The 26,159-nt window shown below is 36.9% G+C and overlaps 2 protein-coding genes across 2 annotated transcripts; both read right to left on the bottom strand.

Annotated features, from left to right (window-relative positions):
* Window positions 1–683: 683 nt before the first annotated feature.
* Window positions 684–12,131, bottom strand: LOC148100572 (cathepsin S-like). The gene is made up of 8 exons (XM_087848411.1): window positions 12,006–12,131; window positions 10,287–10,402; window positions 10,040–10,162; window positions 7,101–7,253; window positions 5,452–5,676; window positions 4,139–4,304; window positions 3,850–3,952; window positions 684–2,297 (listed from the first exon to the last, which is right to left on the bottom strand). The coding sequence occupies exons 1-8, from the start codon at window positions 12,022–12,024 to the stop codon at window positions 2,198–2,200; spliced, it is 1,005 nt and encodes a 334-aa protein (XP_087704537.1). The 5' UTR covers window positions 12,025–12,131; the 3' UTR covers window positions 684–2,197.
* Window positions 12,132–14,704: 2,573 nt separating this feature from the next.
* On the bottom strand, window positions 14,705–25,928 carry ctsk (cathepsin K). Its single transcript, XM_087848410.1, has 8 exons — window positions 25,795–25,928; window positions 24,081–24,204; window positions 21,597–21,719; window positions 20,084–20,236; window positions 17,269–17,487; window positions 16,144–16,309; window positions 15,670–15,778; window positions 14,705–15,484 (listed from the first exon to the last, which is right to left on the bottom strand). Exons 2-8 carry the CDS (start codon window positions 24,201–24,203, stop codon window positions 15,385–15,387), a joined length of 993 nt encoding a protein of 330 aa, XP_087704536.1. The 5' UTR covers window position 24,204; window positions 25,795–25,928; the 3' UTR covers window positions 14,705–15,384.
* Between the last annotated feature and the right edge of the window lie 231 nt (window positions 25,929–26,159).

Below are 26,159 nucleotides of genomic sequence, written 5' to 3'. Positions count from 1 at the left end.
ACAAGAAAACACACTTACGAAACCAACTCTTCTTTTTAAACGTTGTTTTTGTTTAACAGAAATGCTGTATAACATGCACAATTCAGTACCTGACCAGTTAAAACCCTCCACATCATAGGCATGTTTACATATATTCCCTTTTTGTCAGGTCTGTGATGGCAGACTGTGTGGAGAGTGGAGAGTGTGGACCCAAATGCAGACGAAAGACACGGTACTGGACTGCAGTCAAAAATGAAAGTGAGCTTTTTATTTTTGACCGCACAAAATACAACCAAAGCAAAAGGGAGACTAAGATTAAATCAACAAAAACTAAACTGCGAAAACTAAACACAAGGTACCTGGAACAAGGAAACCTGAGACCTGAAACATGACGGATGATGAACATGACAAGGATCTGACGAGGGACAAAGGGAGACTCACATAATAAAGATACTCAAAGGCAAACAAGAGGGAACAAAAGGGAACTAACTCAAAGTAATTAAGAACCAGAAATCTAAATGATTAAACCAGGATACTAAATAATACCAGAAAATTACTAAGAAACATAAATCACTACCATCGTAAGAAAACAAGGCCAGAAGTCCAAAAACATAAATGCTCAGTAACAGACCCATCACCATAACATCTATGAATTTACATATTATAATTCCGTGTCCATTATTTTGTGAATAAGGAACCAGATATTTGGACAATGTTTTATTTTTATATTGAGTCAGGTTACATAATATCAGTATCAACAACAAAGCAGAAGTCAAAAAATATACAATTGTCCAGCGCTAAAGATCCGGTAAAGTCACAGCTTTTTACAATAGATATAAACATATTTTTAATGAAACCTTGTAGCCTTGGACAGACGTCTGTACTTCTGGTTACCCCCTGATTTAGTAGTTAATGATATCCACAGTGTTGGAGTGTAATGGAATACATACCGCCGTTACGTATTTAAAATACAAAATATGAGTAACTGTATTCCATTACAGTTACCGTTTAAAAAGGTGGTATTCAGAATACAGTTACTTTGTTGAAATGAATTGATTACATGGCAGTATTTTTCTGTTTCATATGTTAGGCTAAAGAATGTAGCATCATGGGCAGTGTAGTCTGTGCTGCAGGGAGAATGAACTGCCTTCCCCTTTATGTGTCTGTGAGCGCGAGGAGAGAGAAAAAGAGTCGAAAAGTACGAGTTGTCACCGACCAGAAATGGGAGCTGGAAGAATCTAAATATAATAATAACCACTGCAGCCAAAAAGAATGCCTGAGGAGCCCATTTGTAAGTAAGCTATTAAGACTCGACTGTACACTGTGTTTGTGTTTTCCTCCGAAACAATAAGTTCCGTTGGAGCAGCCTTTCAATGCCTCTCTCTGTCTCTCGCTAGCAAAGTTGACCCAGACAACAAAGTAAAGCTAGTTTTCAGATAGGAGCCCGACATGGACCCCAACGTATTAGCCAGAGGTCCCTTTTTTACAGTTCGGAGCCACGGACCTGTTTTATATACGCGCGGAATTGTTTTCTATACGACATACATAATGTCCATCCTACTGATACTCATTTTATATTAAAATTTAAAAATCTAGTTGGTTTTGGTATGGTGAATAACCTTCAGTAATAGTAATAAATCACTAGCAATAGTACATTCATGTAGTTGTAAAAAGCATGAAAATATATTAAGTAATCCAAAGTATTCTTTTACGTTATTCTCATTGAGTAACGTAAAAGAATACGTTACAAAATAAATTTTGGCATGTATTCTGTAATTTGTAGTGGAATCATTTTAAAAGTAACCTTCCCAACACTGGATAACAACAGTAAACATTGGGGATAAATATTTCTCATTACCTTATAAAAATTAAATCTTTTTATGAAATTCCTGAATCTTGACTTTTAAAGACACTTTTTTGGAAAGCAGCTTGAGAAGATGGTCAGAAGAAAAAAAAAAACATACAAAAAAGACTCTTATGCAAGCACTCACACACAGAGATAGAAACATTAGCATTTCTGCAATGTCACAATCCAAAGAAAATCAGTGATAATGTTTCCTCCTCAAGATATCATTTTTCAAGAGAAGCACCAAAAGGCATTAGTTTGAAGCTGTAATTTTTGAAGATAAAAAACTACAGCTTCGAGGTCATCATATAAAAAAGGGTCATCATATATGAATTTTTTTTTGCAAGAATTTAACTTCAGTGCACACTGCAGTTACATGACGGGGTAGCAGGCATACAAAGCGATGCCACACTGGTTGCCTGTGTTGCGTGCCATCCGGATGTATCCCTGATCTCCGAAGGTTGTTCCCCAGCTGGAGAGTAAAATTAAAAAAAAAATCATTATGAAATAATGGCTCATTAGTGAAATTGAACTGTTTTTAAAACTCCACATGTCATAATTATGCATTAAGCCATTTTTATCTTGTTTTTCAGTTTTTACTATTATTTAAAATCTTTTTACTATTTCAAATAACACAAAGTATTCACAGAAAAAAGAAAACACAAGAACATAAAACCAGGTGCAGTGGATAAGAAAATGCTATAAATGCAAATTCTAAACTTAAACCTGACTTCAGCAGCTGGTTGCTTTGTTTTAATCTATGAATAAACATTAACAAAAATAAATAAATAAACATGAACAAAGCTGTCTTTCTTCTTCTTCTTCTTCTTCTTCTTTACATTTAACAAGGTGCAGTGCATGGTTAATTATTAATACGGCTAGGGAACTTATATACATGGGTATGTCCAAACTTTTGATTGGCTGTATTCTTTTGAAGTCTTGATGTTTCCATGGATTAACTAACGTTTGATTAAACTTTAATTTAATGATGAAGGCCAACTGGTATATCGCAGCCCAACAGTCTGGAGAGTTATTGCTTAAGTTTAAAAAAATATATAATTTAAAGAAATCCACTTTCGTCCTGTCAGCAAAAACTGAAAGTCAGAACAGAATGTAACAATCAGTCTTTGCATGTTAATGATATGTACTTTCCTAAAAAGCCCTGACTTCTCTCTTTCATTTCCTGTTTGTCTTCTAGAGTCCTCCAGAATAGGGCTGTTCCATATAATGATATATATCGGATGACGATATAAAAACGTCTATCGTTTCATTTTACGCTATCGTTTGTTTTGTGGTGTCGCGAAATAAACTGTTTACGGCAATATTTTTTCATTATTTTGATGGTAACTGTAGTGGCTATATTAATTTCTTAAAGTTCTCTCTTTCTCTTATATTTAATATAACCACACTACAGACAGACAAGCATTTGTTTTTATGCGTTGTCGTTAGCAACAACGACGGTAAAACCACCGTGTGTCCGCTTGTTCCACATAAACCTTTCACAATAAAGCTCAAGATCCTGTTGAGACTTTTCAAAAATAAACTGAATCACGTGAAAGATGCAGAGTGTTTACGGATGAGAAGCAAAAAAGAGCCGTCAGGTGCTAAAAAATACACCTTAGACTCAAACGTTAGAACAGGCTTTTCCCCGCAGCACGCCGTGTAATAAATACTCACAAAGAAAACGGCGGCCGTCACAACTTATGTCTAAAAATGTATGGTTTCATGCATCAGTTAAAACACTCAACTCCAGGTACGCGACGCCGAGCTGGAAACACTTCACGCAAGTCGAGCTGCCCGAGATTCACAGAATTTACAGAAGATGTTAAATTTTTGTGATTTATATCGTTATCCGACGATAGATGTCTTAATATCTGGATATGAGATTTTGGTCATATCGCACAGCCCTACTCCAGAATGCACCACATAAGTGAACAGATAGTGGAAGACAATAGAAACCCTGTCCATAAAATCACTTTGTATATATAACCCAGATTCAAGAGAAATCAGTGAAAATGTCTCACCTGTTCTTTACGAGCCAGTAGTCTTGTCCATTCAGAGTACCGTAGCCCACTGCCAACACACCGTGATTCACCACTTGTGTGCATGATGGGTCATTATACACTCCTGAAATTATAAGAAGAATTACCAATCTCATTGTAACATTCCAAAAAGCTAAAAACAATAATTTCCAAGAAAGTTTTATTAATTCAAGCTTTTCTCGAAACATCGTCATTCCTCCAAACTTCTCAAAACTATTTTTCCATATTAATAGACAAGAGTACACTTGACGCCTGACGAAGTGTATCTTACCACTTCTATAGAAACTAAATCTGGGCCGCCTAGCATCAATTGCCACTGAAATGGGTCCAATGGTAGCAAGGCCCTGCTTCAGAGCGTTCTCGTCCCCTTTAGGCAGAAACTGGTAACTGGAACAGTTGGCAGCACGGGTTGCTGGATTGTAGTGGCACTGATCATCCTGAAGTTAAAGGACAAAATGTTAAAGGATCTGATGCAGTCAGGAAAAAAATTAAAAAATAAAAATCTTAAATTATTCTTGTTTAAAAACATACAAGGCAGGCCTTAGGCAGAACTGAACAAACTGGGAGGAAGGACCTCATACCACTAGAAGTGACACCAACCAGCAGAGCAGTCCTTGAGCTTGCTCTACTTGCCCATTCTAATGTGACATTTTACATATGAACGATACTTTGGCAAAGTTGTGGATTATTTTGGATTATGAGCTGCAGTTTTTTTAAACCACCCTTTTAGTCACCCGACACTGGGAAACAGGCTCTCCCTTGACTGAACTGCACCTCACTCATAATAGAGAAAGTCAGTGGTTTCATAATTTGTACTTCAGGACAAAACTAAACTTAAAGATTTTTTCAAAATACACACATATTTTCATGTCCATATTTAATATTTTTGGTCACTATGCTTTTAGAATATTTAACATCAAAAAGTTGCTTTTTCAAATATCTTTTTCTAAAATTAAAAACATCGCCACCCCCGCGAGGCTGGAACAGTCTGTTGAAACGTCTCAGAACTGGCCTCCTCCACACAAACAACAGCGAACTACATAAAGCCTGGAGGACAAACATGTTGTCCGCTCCGATTAATTTATTGTTGCTCCAAAGAGACGTTAACAGCTGACCACAGACAAGTGTGAGTGTTGCTGTCTACAGCCTGAAGGATCGGACTCAACTTCTTGCTGGTGTTTATACACCCACCTAGGTGTCTCATACAGGGTTTTGTAAAGCTTGTGTTAGAGTCCATGGTATGAACAACAAAAATAAAACAGATTATGATGACTGAAAATCATTGAAACACAATATTTAATTGAAAATTAGACAAAGACAACATAAACTAACATTATATAGACATATTAAAAATAGTAACATTCCTTAGATTAAAGTTTATGTGTATAATAAAAAATAAAGTAGCTTTGCTCCTGTCTACTCAATTTTTACTGTAAATAATAAAGTCAGATGTTTTGGTTTTACCTTATGAACATTCACCTATTACTAATATTATAGCTGAAAACATCAGTTAAGTACGTAGGTGTGTTCTTTTAGCACAAAAGTGTGCTTATAGGGCCACAAAAAGGTTGTGTGTTTACTTACACGTCCTGTATATGGGTATGAAGCATCAGAGTCGATTCCGTGGTTGTCGATGACATACTGGAAAGCTCGGGTCATGAAGCCCCCGTTGCAGCCGTGGTTGCCATATTTGCCGGAACAATCCACCAGGTTTTGAGGACTGAGATCCACCAGTTTTCCTGTACTCTTGGCTAACTGGCCTTCCAGAGCCCCTGCAGCACTGAAGGCCCAGCAAGATCCACAAGCACCCTAAGATAAAAAAACAACAAACCCATAGGATCTAAAATACAAATATGCTTATATTCTCAGTATTCCTCTAAATGTCCATCTTAATAGCACTGATGCACTTTTTTACAATACCAACTACAAAAAAAGTCCTGCAGTGATTTGCAAATCCCATAAATGTTGAAACTGAGACGTTTTACAATTTCATGACAAATATGAATTCAATTTTGAATTTCATGGCAGCAAAAGATGTCTCAAAAATGTTGGGACGGAGGCAACAAAAGTTTTGAAAATAATTAGACTAACTAGCAAAAGGTATTTTACACAGCATCCCAACACTTTTGGAATTACGGTTGTAAAACTTCGACCCCAAATTACATATCTGACTGCACTTGTAGCTGTGACAAAATAAACAAGCTGAAACACACTGGTCTGGCAACAAATGTGTTCTTTATATTAGTTCTGTTGCTTGAGTTTTCCTTTCTAGTCTTTTTCCACACTTCTTAGAAATCCATAAAGAAATCCATCTTGATTTTGATTTAATATATACAATTCATTGATATAATAATAAATAAAGACTGAGTGAAAAATCCCCCTTCAACAATGTTCTTGTAGCTTGTCACTACATCAAACAGAAATAGAATAAATTCCTTGTGCATCATTTCACACATTTCTGTGTTTGGCAGCTCAACAGGTGTTTGTAGCGGTGAAGCAAGGATCCAGCAGGGTGTAGGAGGTTAAAGAACTCAAGTGACTACATGAGAATGTTTTTTGGTCAGTTACATTTACCGTGTTGCACAGAACAGAAGCAATGCCAAAATCAATATGTGTGTGTCTCTGGTTAAATGAAATTCATCTGCACAACACAAGTTAAAAATAAACTGGGCATCAAAATCTGTTTCTTTCTTTTAAAATTATTTATCTTTATCTGTATGATTTTCCCCCTTAGACTCTATGCAAAGCAATTTTAGCACAGAAAGTCATATGGATTTAAAATATCCTAAAGTAATGCATATTTTAGCATTAAAAGTTTCTAGAGACAAATAGAGTGAAGCTTTGGAATGGACTATTTACATACAGGAAGAAAAGGCAGAACATTAAGACATATATTTCCTTATTTCACCTTAATTTTTTTATGTTAATCATCCAAAAACTAAGATAACGAGACAGTTTTGAAAGTATCTAGGTTAAAAAAAAACCCTGTAAGACCATGCTACCCACCTTCTTTGCACCAAAACCAATGGATGTGAAGAAATAATTGCTAAACTAGCAACTGTGGTAATGACATCCTGTGTAAACATGAACCTATTCAAAGAATAAGGAACAGGATGAATGGGGGATATGTTGACACTACTGCCTGTGTGGCTATGAGACATCAAATGTTTTTGCTCTTCTCAGCAGCACTAATACATATACATTGATTTAAATGCCCTCTTTATTTTTTTTACCTGCATCTTGACTTTGGTGACACAACCCTTCTCTCTCCAGTCCATGGTGTCTGGTATGCCAGAACCTGATGCCCCTGCAAAGGGAGACGGCGCCCTCTGGATGTCAGTGGGAGGAGTGAGACTGGCAAAAAACTGCAGGATCTCTTTTTCTGTCTATGAGAAACAAAATGCCAATGATGAAATAAGAAACAAAAGGCAGTCACAGTTGGCAGACAGTTATCAAAGTTTTCAACTTCAGTGTGCTTTATAAACTTTCTAAAAGCTTTAATTTTTCATATAAATCTCCCCTATGCAATATTTATATGTTATAATTTCCCTGACTTCATTAGAGCCATTTTAATCTTCTATAATTCTAAGTACAAAAACACACAAATTTATGCTGCCCATGTGTAATTATTGTAGTGTTTGTTGATTTTTGCTACAATACTGAACTACTGATAAACACTGATAACTGAATTACATTTTAATATTTTTTTTCCTCAAAGCAAATACAAGCATGTGTCATTTGGTGATTGTTGATAACCTCTCCTGGACAATGAGAACCTTTTTAATATTAGCAGAATGGAGAGAGCAGTCAAAAAAGAGAATAGTTTCAGCTTGCTGTTCCGGCTGTTGCAAGAGGTCATATGTAAACAAATAACTACCATATCAGATTTTTATAAGCACATATTAAAAATGCCCTGATAACATTCCTGGCAGTGTGCAAAATTAAGCGAATGTGTTAAATACAAAATATGAAGACACTGAAACATGAAAACTGACACGGAACATAAAGACAGAGAAAGGAGAACACTGATGAAACACAATATTAGGAAAACCAGAAACATGAAGTTAACAAAAAACAAAAAACTGAAAACCAGGACTATGGCGACTTCACTATCAGTTTATGTGTTAACACACCCTTGATTTCTTTCAGTGCTTTATGTAAAAACTTAAAAACTTTAAAGTTGGTTTAAACTTAAAAAAACAAATAAACTTCTTTTAAAAATGTTATTGTTATTTCAAAGTCTCCATCATTTAAATCATTTAATTTAATTAAAAAATTTAATGTTTAATTTCATAATCAAACTTTGCATCTAATCCAACTAATAACCAAGCTGCAGGCAGCTGAAGCTGAAAAAACATTGTGGTGCATCAAGAGCCGCTCCAAGCACTAACAGGATGTGTCAACAGGAAGACCAAACATGTCGCAAGACAACAAAAGGCCATGGTGGCTGTCTTTTTGATTTAAGCTACACTGTAAGAAAAAGTCCTAATATAAATGTATTTTACTTGTATTTTACAGTTTTGTTCTGTTCTTCTAGAATATCATTGAATTTACATAAATAGACTGTGATTTCACATTTCAAATGTAAATTAACGTAAAATCACTGTAATGTAATAAAACATAATTTTCTTGTTTTTTGTCTGTACATATGCATATATAGATTGTTAAAATACATTCACAAATGTATCATGATTGCACAAATATTTGTCCGTTATTTGAAGGATTGAACTGTTAAATTCAAATGTAATGCTATGCAAAATATATAACATGATTCCTATAAACGTTGTTTACATAAAATAATTTTTACTATTGTCGCTATTTAGGGCGATTGTGGCTCAAGCGTTGGCAGTTCGCCTTGTAATCACAAGGTTGCCTGTTCGAGCCCCGGCTTGGACAGTCTCGGTCGTTGTGTCCGTGGTCAAGACACTTCACCTACCGCCTACTGGTGATGGCCAGATGGGCCGATGGTGCGATATGGCAGCCTCGCCTCTCTCAGTCTGTCCCAGGGTATGCAATCCATTATTATTTAAACCAACTGTTAACTCTACACAGCAAAATCTCCAGTGTTAAATTAACACTAGAGAGTGTCTATATGTGTCCACTCTTTTGAGTGTTAAATATAACACTGTTGAGTGTTAAATGAACACTTTTGACAGTGTTGTATTTTTAAAAGTAACCTAGTCTGTTTTTAAGATTTTCAATGACTAACACTGAGCAGTGCTGATTTTCTAACAGTGGAAAATAACTCAAAATGTTAGAAATATTCCAGTGTTAGAAAATCAGCACTGCTCAGTGTTAGTCATTGTAAATCGTGAAAACTGACTAGGTTACTTTTATAACAGTGTTATATTTAACACTCAAAAGAGTGGACACATATAGACACTCTCTAGTGTTAATTTAACACTGGAGATTTTGCTGTGTATATTTCTGTACATTTAAGTATTATTATTCATATTGCCACATTCATTGACCTTGTTTAAAGGTAATTTCATTGTTTGATCACATTAAAATGTTCCTAATTTAATGTTTAAAAGTACTTGATAAAAGCAAAATCCCATGTAAAATTAGGGCAACAAACTGTATTGTCATTACTGAAAATAACTGTATTTTTATGAGAAAGTTATTTTCTGTTATTTCATGGTATTATTTTGGCGCTCCAGCTGCCGGAATATTACTGGAATTTTTTTCCATTCGTGGGTCATAAAGCTCGAGATATTTCTTGATGTAAACTTCTAGTTTCTCATTCATTAGCTTAAACATGAGAGAAGGCAACAAGGGAAGAAAGGGTGCTTCTACAGAAGCTAAAAATGTGAGCTGCAGAAGTGTAGATGTAAACGCAGGAAGTGAAAAAAAGTATTTTGAGGGGCAGGTGGAAACTGATCATATAACTGTGGCATGAGGTTTTGAGCCAGCGTCACTGTGGAGGTTTTATGTGGAAAATGATGGTCAAGTGTTTTGACATAACTCTGTTGGGCCTGAACACAAAGACTTTTGAGCCACTTGTAGCCTCAGTTTTCTGCCAGTAATCTATCATCTATCACACACCCAGCTACTCTTCAATATGGATCAGCTTTGATCCTGTTGACCTTTTCAACATCATTAATACAATCACCATTAATGAATAAAAATTATCATAAGTCAAAAACATTAATGAAGCAAGAGAGTGTCTCACCAGGTCTCCCATGTGATTCATGCCCAGTTCATAGGTGTGAAGTCCCATTGAGGCCTCCAGGTTGTGCACGGTAATCATCTTCAGGTTATTCTCCCACAGCTCCCGGCGGTGAGCATTCTCCACCTCACATAAAGAAAGAGCAGATGAGGTGAAAATGCTGTATAAGTTAATTATAAGCCTTGTGCAGAGTTTGTACATACAAATATAACACTTTAAAAAATATATATTACTGCTTTTTGTCACATACATCATTTTTGTAGCTCTTCCCATGTGTCTTCTTCCACAGCTCCCAGTGGGCATCCAGTGTGGATTCAAACATGGCTGCTGCCCCGGCACACAGGGAGATGAGCAGCAACAGCAGGCCTGCAAACACACAAACATAGACGATGACACAAGAAGACAGGATGTCACCTGACCTTTGATGAGACTGATGCTCACTAACACACTGAGAAAACAACCTGCCTGGCAAAGAGCTCAAGTTTCCAGTCAGAAACAGACCTTAGTTTCATAAAAACCACACATAAAGACTCTGGCACGACACAGGCCAAAATATTTTAAGAGTTGTGTTACATATTGACAAAAAGAAAACAACAAAAAGATGGAAATCAAAACAAAGAATAGGCGTTTAGTGAAATATGAGCACAACTGAACTTGTTTATGAGAGCCCCTGATATTTAATTCTTCTTATTAAAATCCAACATTTACTCTAAAAGGTTAACAGAAGCCACAACTATTTTCCTAGATTCATACATGGTAATTTTTCCCAAATTAAAAGGCCTTTTTTCCCACAATTTCACTGTCTTGATCTGCTTCTCAGTCAGAACGGGGAAAAACATGATTGTAAATATTAGTTTACGTCGCTTGTTATCAGAAAGGCTGGCAACAAGCTGAAAAAGGCATACAAGAATCAACAAACAGGCCTCAAAATACAAAAAGGGAGAGTGTTTGCTCAGTTTTCTTACAATGACTAAGAGCAAATATACAAAACTAAAGACAGTGAAGTGATTCCACTGAACACTTCTGTTTGAACTGAGTGTTCAAGCATGTTACCAGATTATAATTGGTGCTGATGTTGTCTCCAGGGGTTTTATACTGAGGTGGCTCATTGGCCTCATCTACATAGCAAAAGTCATTTTTTAAAAAACAACTTTTTGCACAGATCACTGTGTCTTTAGTATCTGAGTGTTAAGAGAAATCTCAAGTATAACTTCCACATATTTAAGGCTGTGCAAAATTTTCAAAATAACGCCACAGTCACGAGACCTGAAGTGAAACTTATGAACAAGCAAGAAGTACAGCGATGAATATGACGCTCCACCTGGTACAGTTCCCAGCTGGGGAAAGGACCCTCTTCAGACCACACACACAATACCCTCAGTGTATAACCTAAATGTAATATGATATATATAATATTTTTAACGAGAATTTATATCTCATCAGGCTTCTCATACTAATGTAAGTGATTTAAGTAAGCGATCTATTCAATTTTTACTTGGACTTTTACCCCCAAAGCACTTTGACTGGCTCTTTTTTCCGCTTTGTTTTGTTGTCAGTTTCATAAATACAAATACAAAACGAAGAATTCCGGTTTTATATTACTTTTAAATTGTTTTACTAAACAAATGCTACAGCGTAGTTGTACAGCACAGCCTTCCTGTCTAATGTGTAATTACATAAGGATATACTAAAAATACACCGAGTGTGTTTGGACAATTTATTTTTCTGCAATTATTAAACATTATAGAAACACTTTACTTCACTGTGATGACATTATAACAAGGTTACAGTGTATTTCTATCGTTGAACACACCTGCAGTCTGAACAAAGAAAAGTCTTTGGAAACTACAAAAACGAAAGTAAACTAAATTATGAAGCTTTTTATGGGGCGATGTCCGCCTTTTTGTTTTACCAGCCATAATATTTCTACTAAAGCTATTAAAGTATTACTAGAAAGTGTTTCACTTGCCTTGATTAGTCGGACTCATCTTTGCTGCGCGGAAACCCAGTCTGACTGCGTTTCCTTGTTGCTATTATTTAAGAGCAAAGTGTCACATGTTCTCTCGCAGTTCTTCCTCTTTCGAAAGTAAAAGCTACACCGTGTGCCTCACAGTGCAGGAGAGGACTAGTTGAACGCATAAGACATAAAATAGAAGGTAAACAAAAAACACTTATTCAGAGGTTTTTTCAAAAATTGAACCACACAATTGCACACTTTCGGAAAGTATGACAAGTACACACACTCAGCATTTTATTGCACATTAAAAGTGTCTTACTTCCCACATTTAGCCTTTTCATTACACCCTAGGAGCAATCAAGTTTTTTGTTTTTTTTAAATTAACTAATTAATTTATCCTTACTTCACTGTAGTTGGGTTTATTTCCAGATTGGGGTTTCCTCGTTATTATTTTATGTTTTAGTTTAGCTTCTTTTTAGATTGAGAGTTGTGTTTCTGTTTTATATTAGTATGGCAGAGGCAAGATTAAAGTTCAGAATAAACACAACAGAAGCACATCGCTTTGTCAAAGAAGGTATCTCACAGTCATGTTTCATATGCCACAATGCCTTTCTAGAAATGACAAATTCGACCAAGCTGACAAAGATATTTCCAACAATATTTCTTTTGAGTTTTCATTTGATCTCAGTGAGTTTTATACAGAATTGCTATGAGACTATAATGTGTGCAAATGACAGTTTTCTCTGAGGGTTAGAAATATGGAAAACTTGGAGAATGGTAAATGATATTATGGCAATCCACTTATTACAATTTTATATTTAATTCACTGAAACTAATCAGAAAGGTCAGAAAGGTCATTAATGGAAGTTAATTCTGCAGTTACAGGAATAAGTAGTTCTGGAAAGAAGTGAAGGTCAAAATAAATATTTGACCTGTCAGCTCTAAATGAAAGATCATGAGGTCAGTACGTTTTCAGGCAGTCTGCTGTTGGATGAACACAGAAAACTGAAAGAGGAACAAACCAAATCATGCATTTCAGTCATGAACATATAAATCCAAGCAATGGTTTTATGGCACTACATGCTTTTATAGTGTAATTCAGCACAACATACATGATAATCATTAATGCAAACTCCTTGTGGTGCCAACTATGGCCGAAAAAATACAAACGTCACTTGTTTTCCTACATGAAAATAGCCATGGGGGTTAGCGTGGCATGAGCGGAGGATGGATAAATAGCAGTTTTATCGTATAAGTCATCTCCAGCTAGTTAGCCAATCCGTATGGTCCGTCCTCTGGATCCACCAATTAAGGAGAAGCACCTGCACACTGAGATTTGTATTTTAGATAAAGTTACGACAGCAGTCGTAACACAGTTAAAACAGCACAGGACCACAGTGGAGTACTAGTGGAAAAGGAAACTGAGGCTACAGTTCACATAATATCACTACCAATGGATCATAGAAGATTGGAAAAATATTGTTCGATGTGATGGGTCTCAGTTTCTGCTGCCTCATTCAGATGGTCGGGTCAGAATTTGACTTAAACAACATGAAGAAAATAGATTTCATCTGCCTTCTATCAACGGTTCAGCCTAGTGGTCTTACAATGGTGTGGGAGATGTTTCCCCTTTGTACTGTTGAGCAAGTGCCACAGCCTTTTAAGTTCTAAAAGCAAAAGAGAATCCAACCAATTGTGCACCCAATACGGTGCATAGTGAATGTATGAACTGTAACTGTAACTATTTGTGTTACTGTGTTTCTTTCATGCAGACACAAAGAAACCAAATGAAGCCCTGGCTTCCATTACAACAGTGTTGAAAAATGACATGATTTAATTGAATTCAATTTTATATATATAGCGCCAAATAACAACGACAGTCGCCTTAAGGTGCTTTATATTGTAAGGTAGATCCTACAATAATACATACAGAGAAAAACCCAACAATCATATGACCCCCTATGAGCAAGCACGTTGGCGACAGTAGGAAGGAAAAACTGCCTATTAACAGGAAGAAACCTCCAGCAGAACCAGGCTCAGGGAGGGGCAACCATCTGCTGCGACTGTTAGGGTGAGAGAAGGAAAGGACATGATTTCAGTGTAAGCTGCCATTATTATCCTACCTGTTTAGAAAATCTGGAAATGTAACACACAGGGTTTGAGTATATCATATGATTATAGTTTATGGTGTTTTGGTGTATCATTAAGTTATTGTACAGTTAAAGCCTTTCATCTGACTTACTTTAGTGCCCACATGGTGTAGACCCATTGGAAAGCATTTTGAGTGCATATCCTGATCTTTACATTACTTATTTCCATATTTGTTTGTATTTTTAGTGGACTTTAATGGAATTGATAGTGGAGAAGAAGAAGACCAGGAAACACTTGACCCCTGTTTCAATCCAGGGGGTCAGTGTTGACATTGTGGAGGACTATAAATACCTTGGAGTACACATTGACAATAAACTGGACTGGGCTAAAAACATCTGCCAGAAAATGCTCAGGATTTTCTATGAGTCTGTTGTGGCCAGTGCGATCCTCTATGCTGTTGCATGCTGGGGGAGCAGGCTGAGGGTCTGTCTTTGTTAATGTTTGTTTATAATGGAGCACTGTAACGAAAAATAATTTCCCCTAGGGATCAATAAAGTATTCTGATTCTGATTCTGATTCAGATTTTTGTGTGTTGACATAAAATAATTCCAAATGAGGCATTCAAATTCAAAACGAACTGTTTATTCAATTTCATAGAAAACATCTGTTTACAATGTAATCATTGGAAAAGTGCAGAACAGAACGACAAGTCCTTGTGATCACAAGAGAAAATAGTTTTATAGATTTATAGGAACTCACACTACCAGCAGGAAAGGAGTAGCTCCCATTGCACAGCAATGTTTCCTGTCTTTTTTCACACAGAAAGCAAGTAAAAGTAGGGACTGAAACTATCACTGACTACCAGTCAAATACTGTAAAAAGAAAAAGTATGTTGTGCCATGTAGATATGTAGATTTAACTTGTGACTTCAGCATAAAACAAGCCTGTGCTCTGGCTTAGGTTTATTCAACCAATGGCATGCTCTGAAGTTACAATAAACTGTATGTGTTTCTTTATTAACCAGAGCACAGCAGAGGTCTGCAGGCATGAGATAACTCCAGGATTTAAAAGTGTTTTTTAAACCCTTTTTAAGTGTAAGACTCAAAATATTTAATGCCTGTTTTCAGTGAACCTGTTCGGTAACTCCAAATTCCATTTCCTGTTAGAAAAGACTGTAAACAAACATATTGTACTGTAGTGGTTGCAGATGTGTTGAAATGAACATTTACTCTGAACATTTCCAAGTGTATATTCGTCTTATAGTAGTCTAAGCAAAGCCCGTTCATTTTCCCTAATCTCTTCACAAGATGGGGTAGCTAGCAAGGTTGGTGATGCCGCAGAGGTTGCCACGGTTACGTGCCATCAGGATGTATCCCTTGTTGCCCCATTCCTCACCCCAGCTGTGAAGAAAAGACAAAAGATGGAGTCAAGATGGAACGACGGAGACAATGAAATATCGCCAGGAGTCAAACAGCATTTCAGCTTATCATTTTGACAGATGACATGAAAACAACAACCAACCAACACTTAATTTTAGTGGACATTTGAGCCACCTGATGCCATTCAGACAAGTGACATGTCCCACCTGTTCTTGACAATCCAGTACTTCTTCCCCTTGGTGTTCACTCCATAGCCTACTGCCAGTACGGCATGATTGACGTCATCTTTGTTACAGTTGGGATCGTAGTAAACACCTGGGTTCACAACACAGAAACAAAGAGTGAACTGCATTAGTGAACAGTGCATAAACTATGTACCTCGCACACTTTTTAATGTTGAATATAACCAGAAAGTTGTTGATGTGTTATGTTTAATTGTTTTACTAGCTTTTTCACACCATTATGACTTATTTTTACTGCTGCCTAATTTAAAGTTTATTGCTCAAAAATAAAGGTGTGAACTCCATGTTTAGGTGATTTAATTCATACTTAATCAAGAAATCCTGACTAAACAGGCCCTTATAAATTCTAGGATTTTATTCCACACACTTTCCTTCTCTTATAAGAAGTAGGTGCAGATAACAATTTCATTTGACCAGACATATGAGAAGTTCACTGACCATGCTTGTAAAACTGGAAGCTGCTCTGTTGTGCATCGATGCCCACAGACACTGGACCAACTTTGTAGAGTGCAACAGCCAGCGCGCGCTCATTACCCACTGGGATCTCCTTGTAGCCTTTGCACTGGGCTGCCATGCCTGATGCATTGTAGCGGCAGGTCTGATCCTGCAGGCAAGAAAAAGGAGGAGAAAATGTTAAAACCATTTGTTGCTGATTTTTAAAGTGTCAATTCTTGATATTTAAGATGCTACTTTTCATGTCCTTACCTCACAGTGCAATCATATTTAGGTAGAATATCGAATTTTAATCCAATGGTTATTACTAATTAACCGACAATAAAAGAAAGTTAATAATTGCTGTATAAAATCAATAGTCAAAATACTTGCTATGCAAGGTTTTAGTACCTTGTGACTCTTCTGTCACATGTTATATCACATGATGTGTTTGGTGCAATTCCAACTAGCCAAACAATAGAGAGACAGCAGAATTTTTTCATTAACGAGCAGATGTACTTCCTTCTCATAATACCAAATGACTAAAGAGGAAACTATGCTCACTCTGTGGGGGAGTTTCCTCTTCATCATTTCTGCTGAATCACCTCCCTCTGGTAAGATGTTTGCAGCTACTTTACTGTCAAAATGAAATATTTTCTTCCTCGTTGCGTGTTGTTGGTGAAGCGTGTGAAGGGGACAAACGTGACTCCCTCACAGCCAAGTGAGAACCTCTTCACCATTTTAGTTTCAATATGCATCTGCAGCTAACAGCTGATTACTGGGTATTATTTATAACAACTAGGTTAAAAGACTTTTTGTGCAAAGCTTCTTTGTAAGAGTGCCTTACCAGAACAACTTCTAGCTCATCTTAAGTACTGGAAGAGGTGGGGCAATCACTCATTTAAAAAACAACAAACACCAACTAAATTATACTCGTTTATTACTTTAAAAAAAAACCGCTTGACTGCTTTGGACCATCTTGCCTTTATGTGTTCAAGCACCCAGTGATATTAAAATATAAGTGCTTAGTTTATAGAGAATGTGGCACTCAGTACATGAAATGAATTGAAAGGCTCTGATTAATAAGCTACTTCAAGTTTAGTTGTGTGTTTGGCAGAGTGGGTTGCTCACCTGTCCAACATATGGGTAGGCCGCTTCAGAGTCAATACCTCCATTTTCATTCACATACTGGAAGGCATTGGTCATGTAGCCTCCTCCACAGCCGTAGTTCTCTGTAACACAGTCCACCAGGTTCTGAGGACTGAGGTCAACAAGCTGCCCGGTCTGCTTGGCCAACTGCCCCTCAAGGGCCCCGGCAGAGCTAAAGGCCCAGCAGGAGCCACAGGAGCCCTGTCAGGGGTCAAAGAAAGACTGGTGAGTAAGAGGTTTAGTTTGATATGTACATACCACTGTGACTGGACTGTGGCTGACAACAGTAAGAGGAAACTAAGCCGACATGGAAGCTATAATCAGCAGAAATGTAAGAAACCCAGACCAGACCAGAGTTGGTAGGAAACAGGAATAAATGTGCACATTGTGAGGAAATAAATACCCAGCTGTTCTGATAGGCATTATTGTTTAAGCAAACCACTTGCAGAGAGCCTGTTTTTTTTCCATAAAATAATTAGTCATCAAGAAATAACAGCATATTTAAACCATATTTATCATATAAAAGAGAATCATTTAAACAGATTAAATCAACATCACAGTAAATGCTGTGTCTTCTCCTGTCTGTCCACTGGGAGGCAGACTGTGACCGCATTGACAAAGAAAGAAAGCCATTTCTGTTTGCTGATCGAAATTCTGTAACTGCTGTGAATTTGGGTTGTAAATAGAATCAGCTGCTGGGCAGTTTGTGGTGTTCAGTAATGTTGAAACAGTGTTAATGACACACAGTGAGAAATGGTCTTTTTTACAGGTCTGGACTGACACATCCAGCGCTAATGAATCACTGACACCGCCATCGTGTTTGGCTTTCACCCAGGAAATAGGGACTTGCTGTAATATAGATGAACGTTTATGTTGAATTTAAATTAAAAGGTTATTCTTGTTAACATGTGTTGGGTGTAACTAATGCTTCTGTGCCTGAATAGGAACAGATCCCTTTCCTGCATGTTATGAACAACCTCCCTGGATGAGTGCGTGATGTAATAAACTAGATTAATGCTTATAGCTCTGAAACGCTCACATGTCCACATACATTTGGCTTTAAAGTGTGTCTAGAATTAGAAGGACCCATTTCAATCTTATTCCCTATTCAGAAGAACAATTAATAGCTTAGTATTATCTTTTTTTGGCCTTCATTTTGAAATATCTGAGTCTTCACACCTCTAATGCTCCACCTCACTCTGTTGCTTAGAGATGCCCCAATTAAAAACGTTGTAAATCTGAAATCAGATCGCTGAATGTTTTTTGTGGCTTTGAGCTCTGCGATAACAGAAATTTGCCTGAAATGAAGAAAACATCAGAAACAGAATTCAGTCATCATAAAAGGAGCTCAGGATGAAGCAGCAGAGCTGTTAGTATGCAGAGACTGCAACCAGTCTGCTGCATAATTCATGAACCAAAGGAACCAAAGCGGCTAAACAAAAAAAAAACCTGTTTATGGCTGTGTGTTCAAATACATCCGCCAGGGGGAGACAACGTAACATACAATCCCTCAAATTTATGTTTTACTAATTTATATTATTTATCACAGTTACCTATTTTTGACACTCATATAACAATGATTTCTATGATAATTTGTTATCAGAATAAAGAAACTGTTGAACATTGCAAACAATTTCCTACAAGTATATTCACCACTTCCATTAGATGAATGTTGTTTACATAAATGGTTGTTTAATTTGCTCTTAACGACCAATTACATCTAATGATGAAGGCCTTTGTTACCAAAGTCAATTAACCATGAGAACAGCCTGTTACTTTTAGTGTGGATCTGAGCATTAAGTGGGACTGGTTACGTCTTTAATAAATGTTTAAATAAACGCTGCAAAGATTCAAGCTTTTTTTCAAGTATTTTTCTCAATCCTTTTTCTTTTTTCGAGGTTACAGTAAAAAACATCTTCACAAATTGTGAATTACATTCAGTCTTGTCAAGGCAACAGGCTGCTGAATGTTTTCATTTAAACTAGAGATGAATATAAAGGTGTTCACCTACACTGACATAAAACCTTTTAAAACTATTCATCTCTGATTTCAGATGGTTTCATAAACATGTATTTTGACTCGCTGAACACAGCATAAAATGTGTAACTGAAATCCCAGTTGATGTCATTATTCTTGCCTCTGCCTTCAACAGTAACAGTTCCCCACAGAAATCACGGAGGTTTTGAGTTTCACTCTTAACACTTTTCCTGAAAATAGCCTGGGAACTTTTTCTTAGTTCTCCACAAACTTTTAGACAAACAATCACATGCCAGAGCCCACAGGAATCCTAACTGTAGATTACTCTGCTAAAATCTACAAAAACTTCCTCCAGCAAGAAACCTGCTGTTTCAGATTTGATTTCCAAGAACTGTGACAGAGCAGATTGTCTCTGTCCTCTGTCCTGTTTGGTTTGCCCCGTGTTGCGATATGCTACGCTGTACTTGATCACGTTAAATGTTTCCATTACACAAGCTGTGCCCTTCTGCTGCTATCAATTGTGTGTTGACTGACACATTTCATTTGAATGCTATCTCTAAAACACTTGCACTGAATCTATTTATTCACACATTTCTGATTCATGCTTTTTTTTGTTAAGTGCCTATTTCTTTCTTTATTAAAGGCAGCAGCCACACATGTTTTTTTATGCTCACTTGGTCAGTTAAAGCCGCACTTTAACAGTTAAAGAGCTGCTTTCAGAAAACCAACATAAGCAGCTAATGATACCAAACAACAACATTTCAGCTGATGATATTAATCCACACTGACAGAAACTAGTCGAATATTATTCAGTTCTCACCTGGTTCTTAACTGGAGTCACCATGCCCTTCTTGCGGTAGTCAACAGATTTGGGAATTTTGGAGGGCATGTCATCCATAGCCAGTGTGAAACTGCGCTCCTGGTTCACCGGGATTTGCAGGCCAGTCATCTTCTCAGCCACCTCCTCTGAGGTCTGCATGAACAGAAACACAGTTAACGTATTATAAATGGTGTTTTACATCGTAGGGATGTTACTGAATGAACATTTGAACAAAGTTGTAGTCGGGGTCATAGGTCATAACATCCAGGCAATGGGATTTTTGAATAATTGAATGAGAGAAAGTGTTCTTGAACAAGAACCAGAGTGCCGGGGGGGGGGGGGGGGGGCTGGAATACAAAAAGATTTTCAAATGTGCATATGACAAACTGCAGACTTCAAGACACTGCAGGCAAAGGAGTAAAGGAGAGAGGGATATAAAGAGGTCAAAGGGAATTCAAATTTGTGATACATTTGTACTTTTTACTGGCTGCCACAATGGAACTTTTTGCTAAATAAAATAAAAAAAAATCCCCACTTTATTATTGTCTGGATTTCCTGGGGCTTTTATTACAGCTGAGTCTAAAAGTAGAAAGATCATTAATGGAAGAAATACAGGCCATCTGTTAATTTCATTTATTTAATTTAAGTGCTTTCAATCAAAATGGAAAAGCATCCTTCATTTCCCACCACCTGTTATTTCATAAACATGAAATTGGCCATTTGTCAAGTATTCAGATGCGCATACTTGTCCTATCACTAATAAATGAGCTTGAACCCTGCCATGTTGTGCTTCATTTCTGGAGCAGCCTTTTAAAGCCTCTCCGTGTTGATGAAAAAAAGCCACCATCAGTCACGACCCACACTGGCATGTCACTGACACCGGCTGATTTAAGGACACCAAACCCAGCTTCACATCAAGCGGCTGCAGCATGCATTAGTGAATAAAAAAAGCAGAGATGACAAACTGCAGCTGCATAAAGCCAAAACTGCTGAAGAAAACATGAATGTGACATGCAGGAGCTATTATTTACTGTCAAAATTACCCAGACCTTACTCAAACAAGCAAAATATTTGCTGTTCCAGTTTCTCAAAAAGGTGGATTTGATTGTGTCTAGCGTCATACATGAAAGATGTACCAGAAGAAACAAAATATTTAGTACTTGAGTATATTCAAATCTATTGGTGTGTTACACACTGCAAGTGACATGATGGACAGATGGTCTTATAGAGATGTAATGTGCTGGGATCACATACATGTCAAAAACAAGATGTAAAAAAAGTGAACATGGAGTCGTGATTAGGACAGAGACGTGCCAGACTGCATGTCGATCCACAACCAATAAGAGCGTCGGGTTTTTCAGAAACAGGCTTCTGGGACAAGCAGTGTGAGCTATGGTATGTCCACTGACTCTTCTTTTTGTCAGGTTTTAGACAAAGTCTAAACCAGTGTCATTAATTATGATGCACTTCATGGAATAAAAAGTTATCTGGTATTTGACAAGATTGTACTCACCATGTCTCCCAGATGGTTCATCCCCATCTCAAAGGAGTGAATGCCCAGCGCGGCCTCCTCGTTGTGAGCCTCAATCATGCGCATATTCTTCTCCCAAATGGCCCTGCGGATCCCCTCCTCACCCTGAGGGGAACAAAAGTACATGTCACTGTACTTAAGTTAAAAAAAGAGCTCCCTGTCTTACACTTGCAAAACAATCCACATTTTTAGAAGCTTTAAAAGTATCACAAATAAATGTTATAGCAGATGTTATAAAGAAGTCATTATCATTTCGTTGCTTCCATTATTATTAGAAACAACAGTGACCCTCCTAATATGAACAACATATTACTTTCTAGGATGATGATGCAGCCTCACTTTTGAACTGGTGTGAATGGTTTTCAAAAGGCGGTCATAATGTATAAAAAAAAATAAAAGAAACACTTTTTCCAGTCTTAAAGTTTGCTTTCCTTGTTTCCACACTCATGCACGAACACCTGACAGCTGAAAGAAACTAATCTAGGCAAACAGGACAAATTTGCATTATAATTAGCAGATTAAAAAAAAAGCTCGTCTGTGTTACAGCCCCATTTCATTAATTAGGTCAATTAAACCAGTGCACATTCACACAACAATCTTCCCTACAGATTATACATATGTGGGTTAAAACATTAGTTTGTCCTTTATTCAAATTCCACCACTATGTGTCATCCACGAAAGAGTAATATTATAATATGGAAGTGAGATAGAGCCAAGTGTTTGGTATTGAGAAAATCAAATATGCTCTACTTAGTAGTCTATGTAATCTCACCAATGATTAGCATAACTATAAGCATTATTTCCATCTTGATATTCATTCCAGTAATGGAAAATGTAAATATGGTAAGGTGACTTTGATTATATTAGATCAGTGATGCCAATTCAAAGAAGGTTGAAAAGCTCCCCTGTGCATAAATACTGATTAAAATCACCATGAGGGGGAGAGAGAGATGTCTTTTCTGCACACTACAGAAACACGTGTTATAAAAACTATATGCACATATTCAGTTTATGAATCAAAGCACATGTAACTATACACACTCATGAAAACTAGACATGAACACACACACACATGCCCCAGCTGTGGAGTGCTGACCTCTAGCTTGAGGTGAAGAGCAGAGGGATAACAGATGCTCAGTGAGCATTCATGGAGTAAATCACAGTCCGCTATGGTTTAAGAGCAAACTGCAAACAGCCCCTTCTTCACAGCCAGGAAGAGAAACAGAGTATAGGGAATTTTTTGCCGCAGAGAAACCGAGAAAGAGGAGTTTGAGGACTTTCCTCTGTTAGAAATTTCTGGCTCTGGTGATATGGCACATAAAAAGCTAATGATAAAACTAAATTACAAAATATGCTAGGATTTTTTTTCTGCTCTTGTTTCACAAGATCATTAAATAATAATTTAAATACCCATAGCTGTTGAATTAGTCTTTTAAACTGAAAAGTGTTGAATTATACTAAACAAAAAAACAAAAACTTTAAAGTCATTTTAAAGGAGGATTCAAACATCTTCTGGTTATGGATGAGAAGGTTGGACTGACAGTAAATTGCATGTCCTGTTTCAGTTTAGCTTCTGTCTGTTTAATTTTCAGCCAAAACAAAGAAGAAGATCAACCAGTGCTGCCATCAAGTAAGGAGGTAAAATTACCAACAGTTTAAACACAACTGATTCGATCATATAAAACAAAGTGTGACTGAGGAAGAATATTTGACATGCTTCCCTGTTAATGTTGGTGATGCTTCCTTCTGTGACTCTCTGGCTTTACCTGCCAAAATCACAGTTTCTGCCAAAATCAGTGATTTTGGCAGAAACTGTGATTTTGGCAGAAACTGCTGTTAGCGTTTCTGCCAAAATCACTGAAATTGGTGGAGCTTCCTTAAAAAGGGCAGCTTAGCCTGCAGACTTACAGAAGCCTGTCTTGGGCTAAGATGTGGAACATGCTGTGTATAAATAAAATATGAGTCTTTGCCACATGTGTACGCAAATGTATTCAACTATGTAAATTATAAATAACTACATGTTGCTGAGACTGGATGAGGTTTTTCAAACATAGCATTGTGCAGTCATGTCTATTCCTTTTAAAGGAGCAAGTTGCATCAGATAAGAAAAACCAATTATGTTTTGAAACTGTGATATGCACATTTGATGGGAAAGCATATAAAATGGCTAATGTTCAATTGCAAATGTGCATATTTTTTTATTTCATTATTTCATTTTAGAATTAATGTATTCACCAAAGGCTTTACCAATACTGCTCTCAGTTTTGTTTTCAGATTTAGTGTTTTATTTGTAGAAGTCCTCTTTCAGGAAAATCAGATTTAAAAACCAAACATCTGAGAAGCATCTGCTTTTTAAAAACAAAATCTTTATATTTCCTACCTTATATTTAAGTTTTCTTTGTGCTATTTCTATCTCTTAATTTGATCATTGATTTTAACTCTAAAACAATAGCAACACACACTCACCAAGCCATTGTATTCTTTCCTTTGTGTGCTCTTCCACTCTTCCCACTGGGCATCCAAAGAGGATTCATCAAAACGACCCAGCGCAGAGGTAGCCAGCAACAGCACACACACAAGTGGCAACATCCTAAAAGAACAAAAAACACCTTCATGTTTTTATTTATACCAAACCCAGAATTTTTTTTATTAACTAAGTTTTATTTTTTACATAGAGTTTTCATATTAAGGACTAAAAGCTCATGTTTTAAGGCAAAAGTGTCACAACATTATAATTAGGGTATGTATACGCATATTAAATATCACAATGTTATCATAATCTCTTAAGGCCCATTTATGGGTGTCCAAGAGAGGAGCTACAGTCAAAATTCCCATTCAGAAACAGTTTACCATATGAACTTCCTGGAGAAGCTCAGGTTTGAATCAGGTCACTTCTTCATTTATAACCTTCTTGTCTGCACTCGAATGTCGTAAGGATAAAAGCTAATATATCTATCTATCTATATCTATATATGCTTTCCTATAATCCAGTTAGAGCATTGTGTTTCTGCAGGGGTTTACTATCATGTGGTTGGTTTCATTATCTCAATCATGCCACAGTGACAAAAAAAAATGCTAAGTTTCACTTCTTGTGAAACAAACCCCTATTCCATGTTTTGGTTTGAGACAGGAAACTCTCAGGATAATTCTTATGTGATTTTCAACAAATTTCACTTTTGTTTTCAGGGTCAGACCGGACAATGCTGGATATAGTTAGACAGCAAACGTGAATGACAGCTAAAGGATGAAGTCTCAAACACAACTGAACTCCACTGAGAAAATGTTTTCACTCTCGCTCTCATCAGTGATTCAAACATTTTAACTGTGGGTTTTTAAGTCCAGGCAGTGTGAATTTTTTTCTCTGCCTTTCTGAGTCCATCTTGTATTTTAATACATTGTGCTTCTAATCTGCATTTGTGGGCTTTGTTTCCAGTAAAGGTCGCTGACCTTGGAGTTTCTCTTAACTAAGAGCAGAAAACAATATTTCCTTTTGTTTTGTTTTCTTTTTCTTTTTGATTCCTGCTTCCTACACTCATGGATTATACACAGCATGGCTTCACCTTTGGGTGAAAATCTATGTTTTAAATAGAGCAATCCCATGATACATACCAGTAATTCAGCATATGTGCACAATGCTGTGCATGAGTCACAAGACTTCTCCCTGTGGTAGCTTATGTTTTTAAAATAAATTTATATTTTGCATAAAACATTAGCATTCATGACTTTTTTCACATTCCCAGATGTGTGTGTGTGTGTGTGTTTTTGCATTGGTATGTCAAACTTTCCAGAACTCAAACTGGCTGCCAGTAAATGTTACGTCTCCCTGCCTTCCTCTTCCAAGAATGACTCTATTAATGTGCAGTTGGGTCAAAATTGTTCTGTAATCCTAATCTTTTTTAAGACTGATTACTTTCTTAGCTGCAGAAAAGCTATGCATATATTTGAACCAACATTTATGGAAAAATCTCTTTCAAGGTCTTGAAAATCATGTAATTAAGTAAGAGCCATGTCTAAGTTCAGTTCAGCTGAGTTGTTTTTACTTAAATACTAAAATATCAGAAAGCAGCAGTTCTTTCAAACTGATTTAAAGTTTAAAACAATAAAGTTACAACACGCACAAAAGAGCAAAACAGATTTTGTGTGTTAGGAGTGTTAGGAGATCAGCAGTAAACAAACTTACCTGAAGTCCAAAAGTCAAAAAGCTCAGGGAATTCTTCTGACTTGGTCTTCCTCTGCTGCTGAAGTAGGTCAGTGGGCAAGTTTATATCGGCGGAATTTTGAGGAAGTACAATGGGAGCTCCAGGCCTGGGGAGGAGTTTTCTTCTAACATGGAGGGAAATTACATCTGGTTTCACTGAATAAACCGGATGATGTCAGGTGTCAGGTTACAGAGGCATGTCTGAAAACTCCACAGAGATTGTTGCACTGCTGCAGTCTGGGTCACTGCTTGAAAAACAACAAAGGTGCTTTGAAAAAAAAAAAAGACCTGGAACTTGGCCTTTCTTTACAAGTCTAACACTGATGATCTTTTATAGCAGAACATTG

Source organism: Neolamprologus brichardi, chromosome 11 (genome assembly GCF_056152115.1).
Source record: "Neolamprologus brichardi isolate AB-2024 chromosome 11, ASM5615211v1, whole genome shotgun sequence".
NCBI lineage: Eukaryota > Metazoa > Chordata > Actinopteri > Cichliformes > Cichlidae > Neolamprologus > Neolamprologus brichardi.
The sequence above is the reverse complement of the archived record's forward strand: the minus strand, read 5'-3'. Positions and strand labels throughout refer to the sequence as shown.

Excerpts from the sequence above, each read along its gene's own strand:
- LOC148100572 (XM_087848411.1), bottom strand. Across the intron at positions 5,677-7,100 it reads TCACCAAAGTCAAGATGCAG|GGTGCTTGTGGATCTTGCTG; the intron begins GTAAAAAAAATA and ends TTTTTATCTTAG. Across the intron at positions 3,953-4,138 it reads ATTTAGTTTCTATAGAAGTG|GAGTGTATAATGACCCATCA; the intron begins GTAAGATACACT and ends TTATAATTTCAG.
- ctsk (XM_087848410.1), bottom strand. The coding sequence starts at position 24,203 with ATGTTGCCACTTGTGTGTGTGCTGTTGCTGGCTACCTCTGCGCTGGGT. Across the intron at positions 20,237-21,596 it reads TGAACCATCTGGGAGACATG|ACCTCAGAGGAGGTGGCTGA; the intron begins GTGAGTACAATC and ends CTGTTCATGCAG. Across the intron at positions 16,310-17,268 it reads CCTACCCATATGTTGGACAG|GATCAGACCTGCCGCTACAA; the intron begins GTGAGCAACCCA and ends TCTTGCCTGCAG.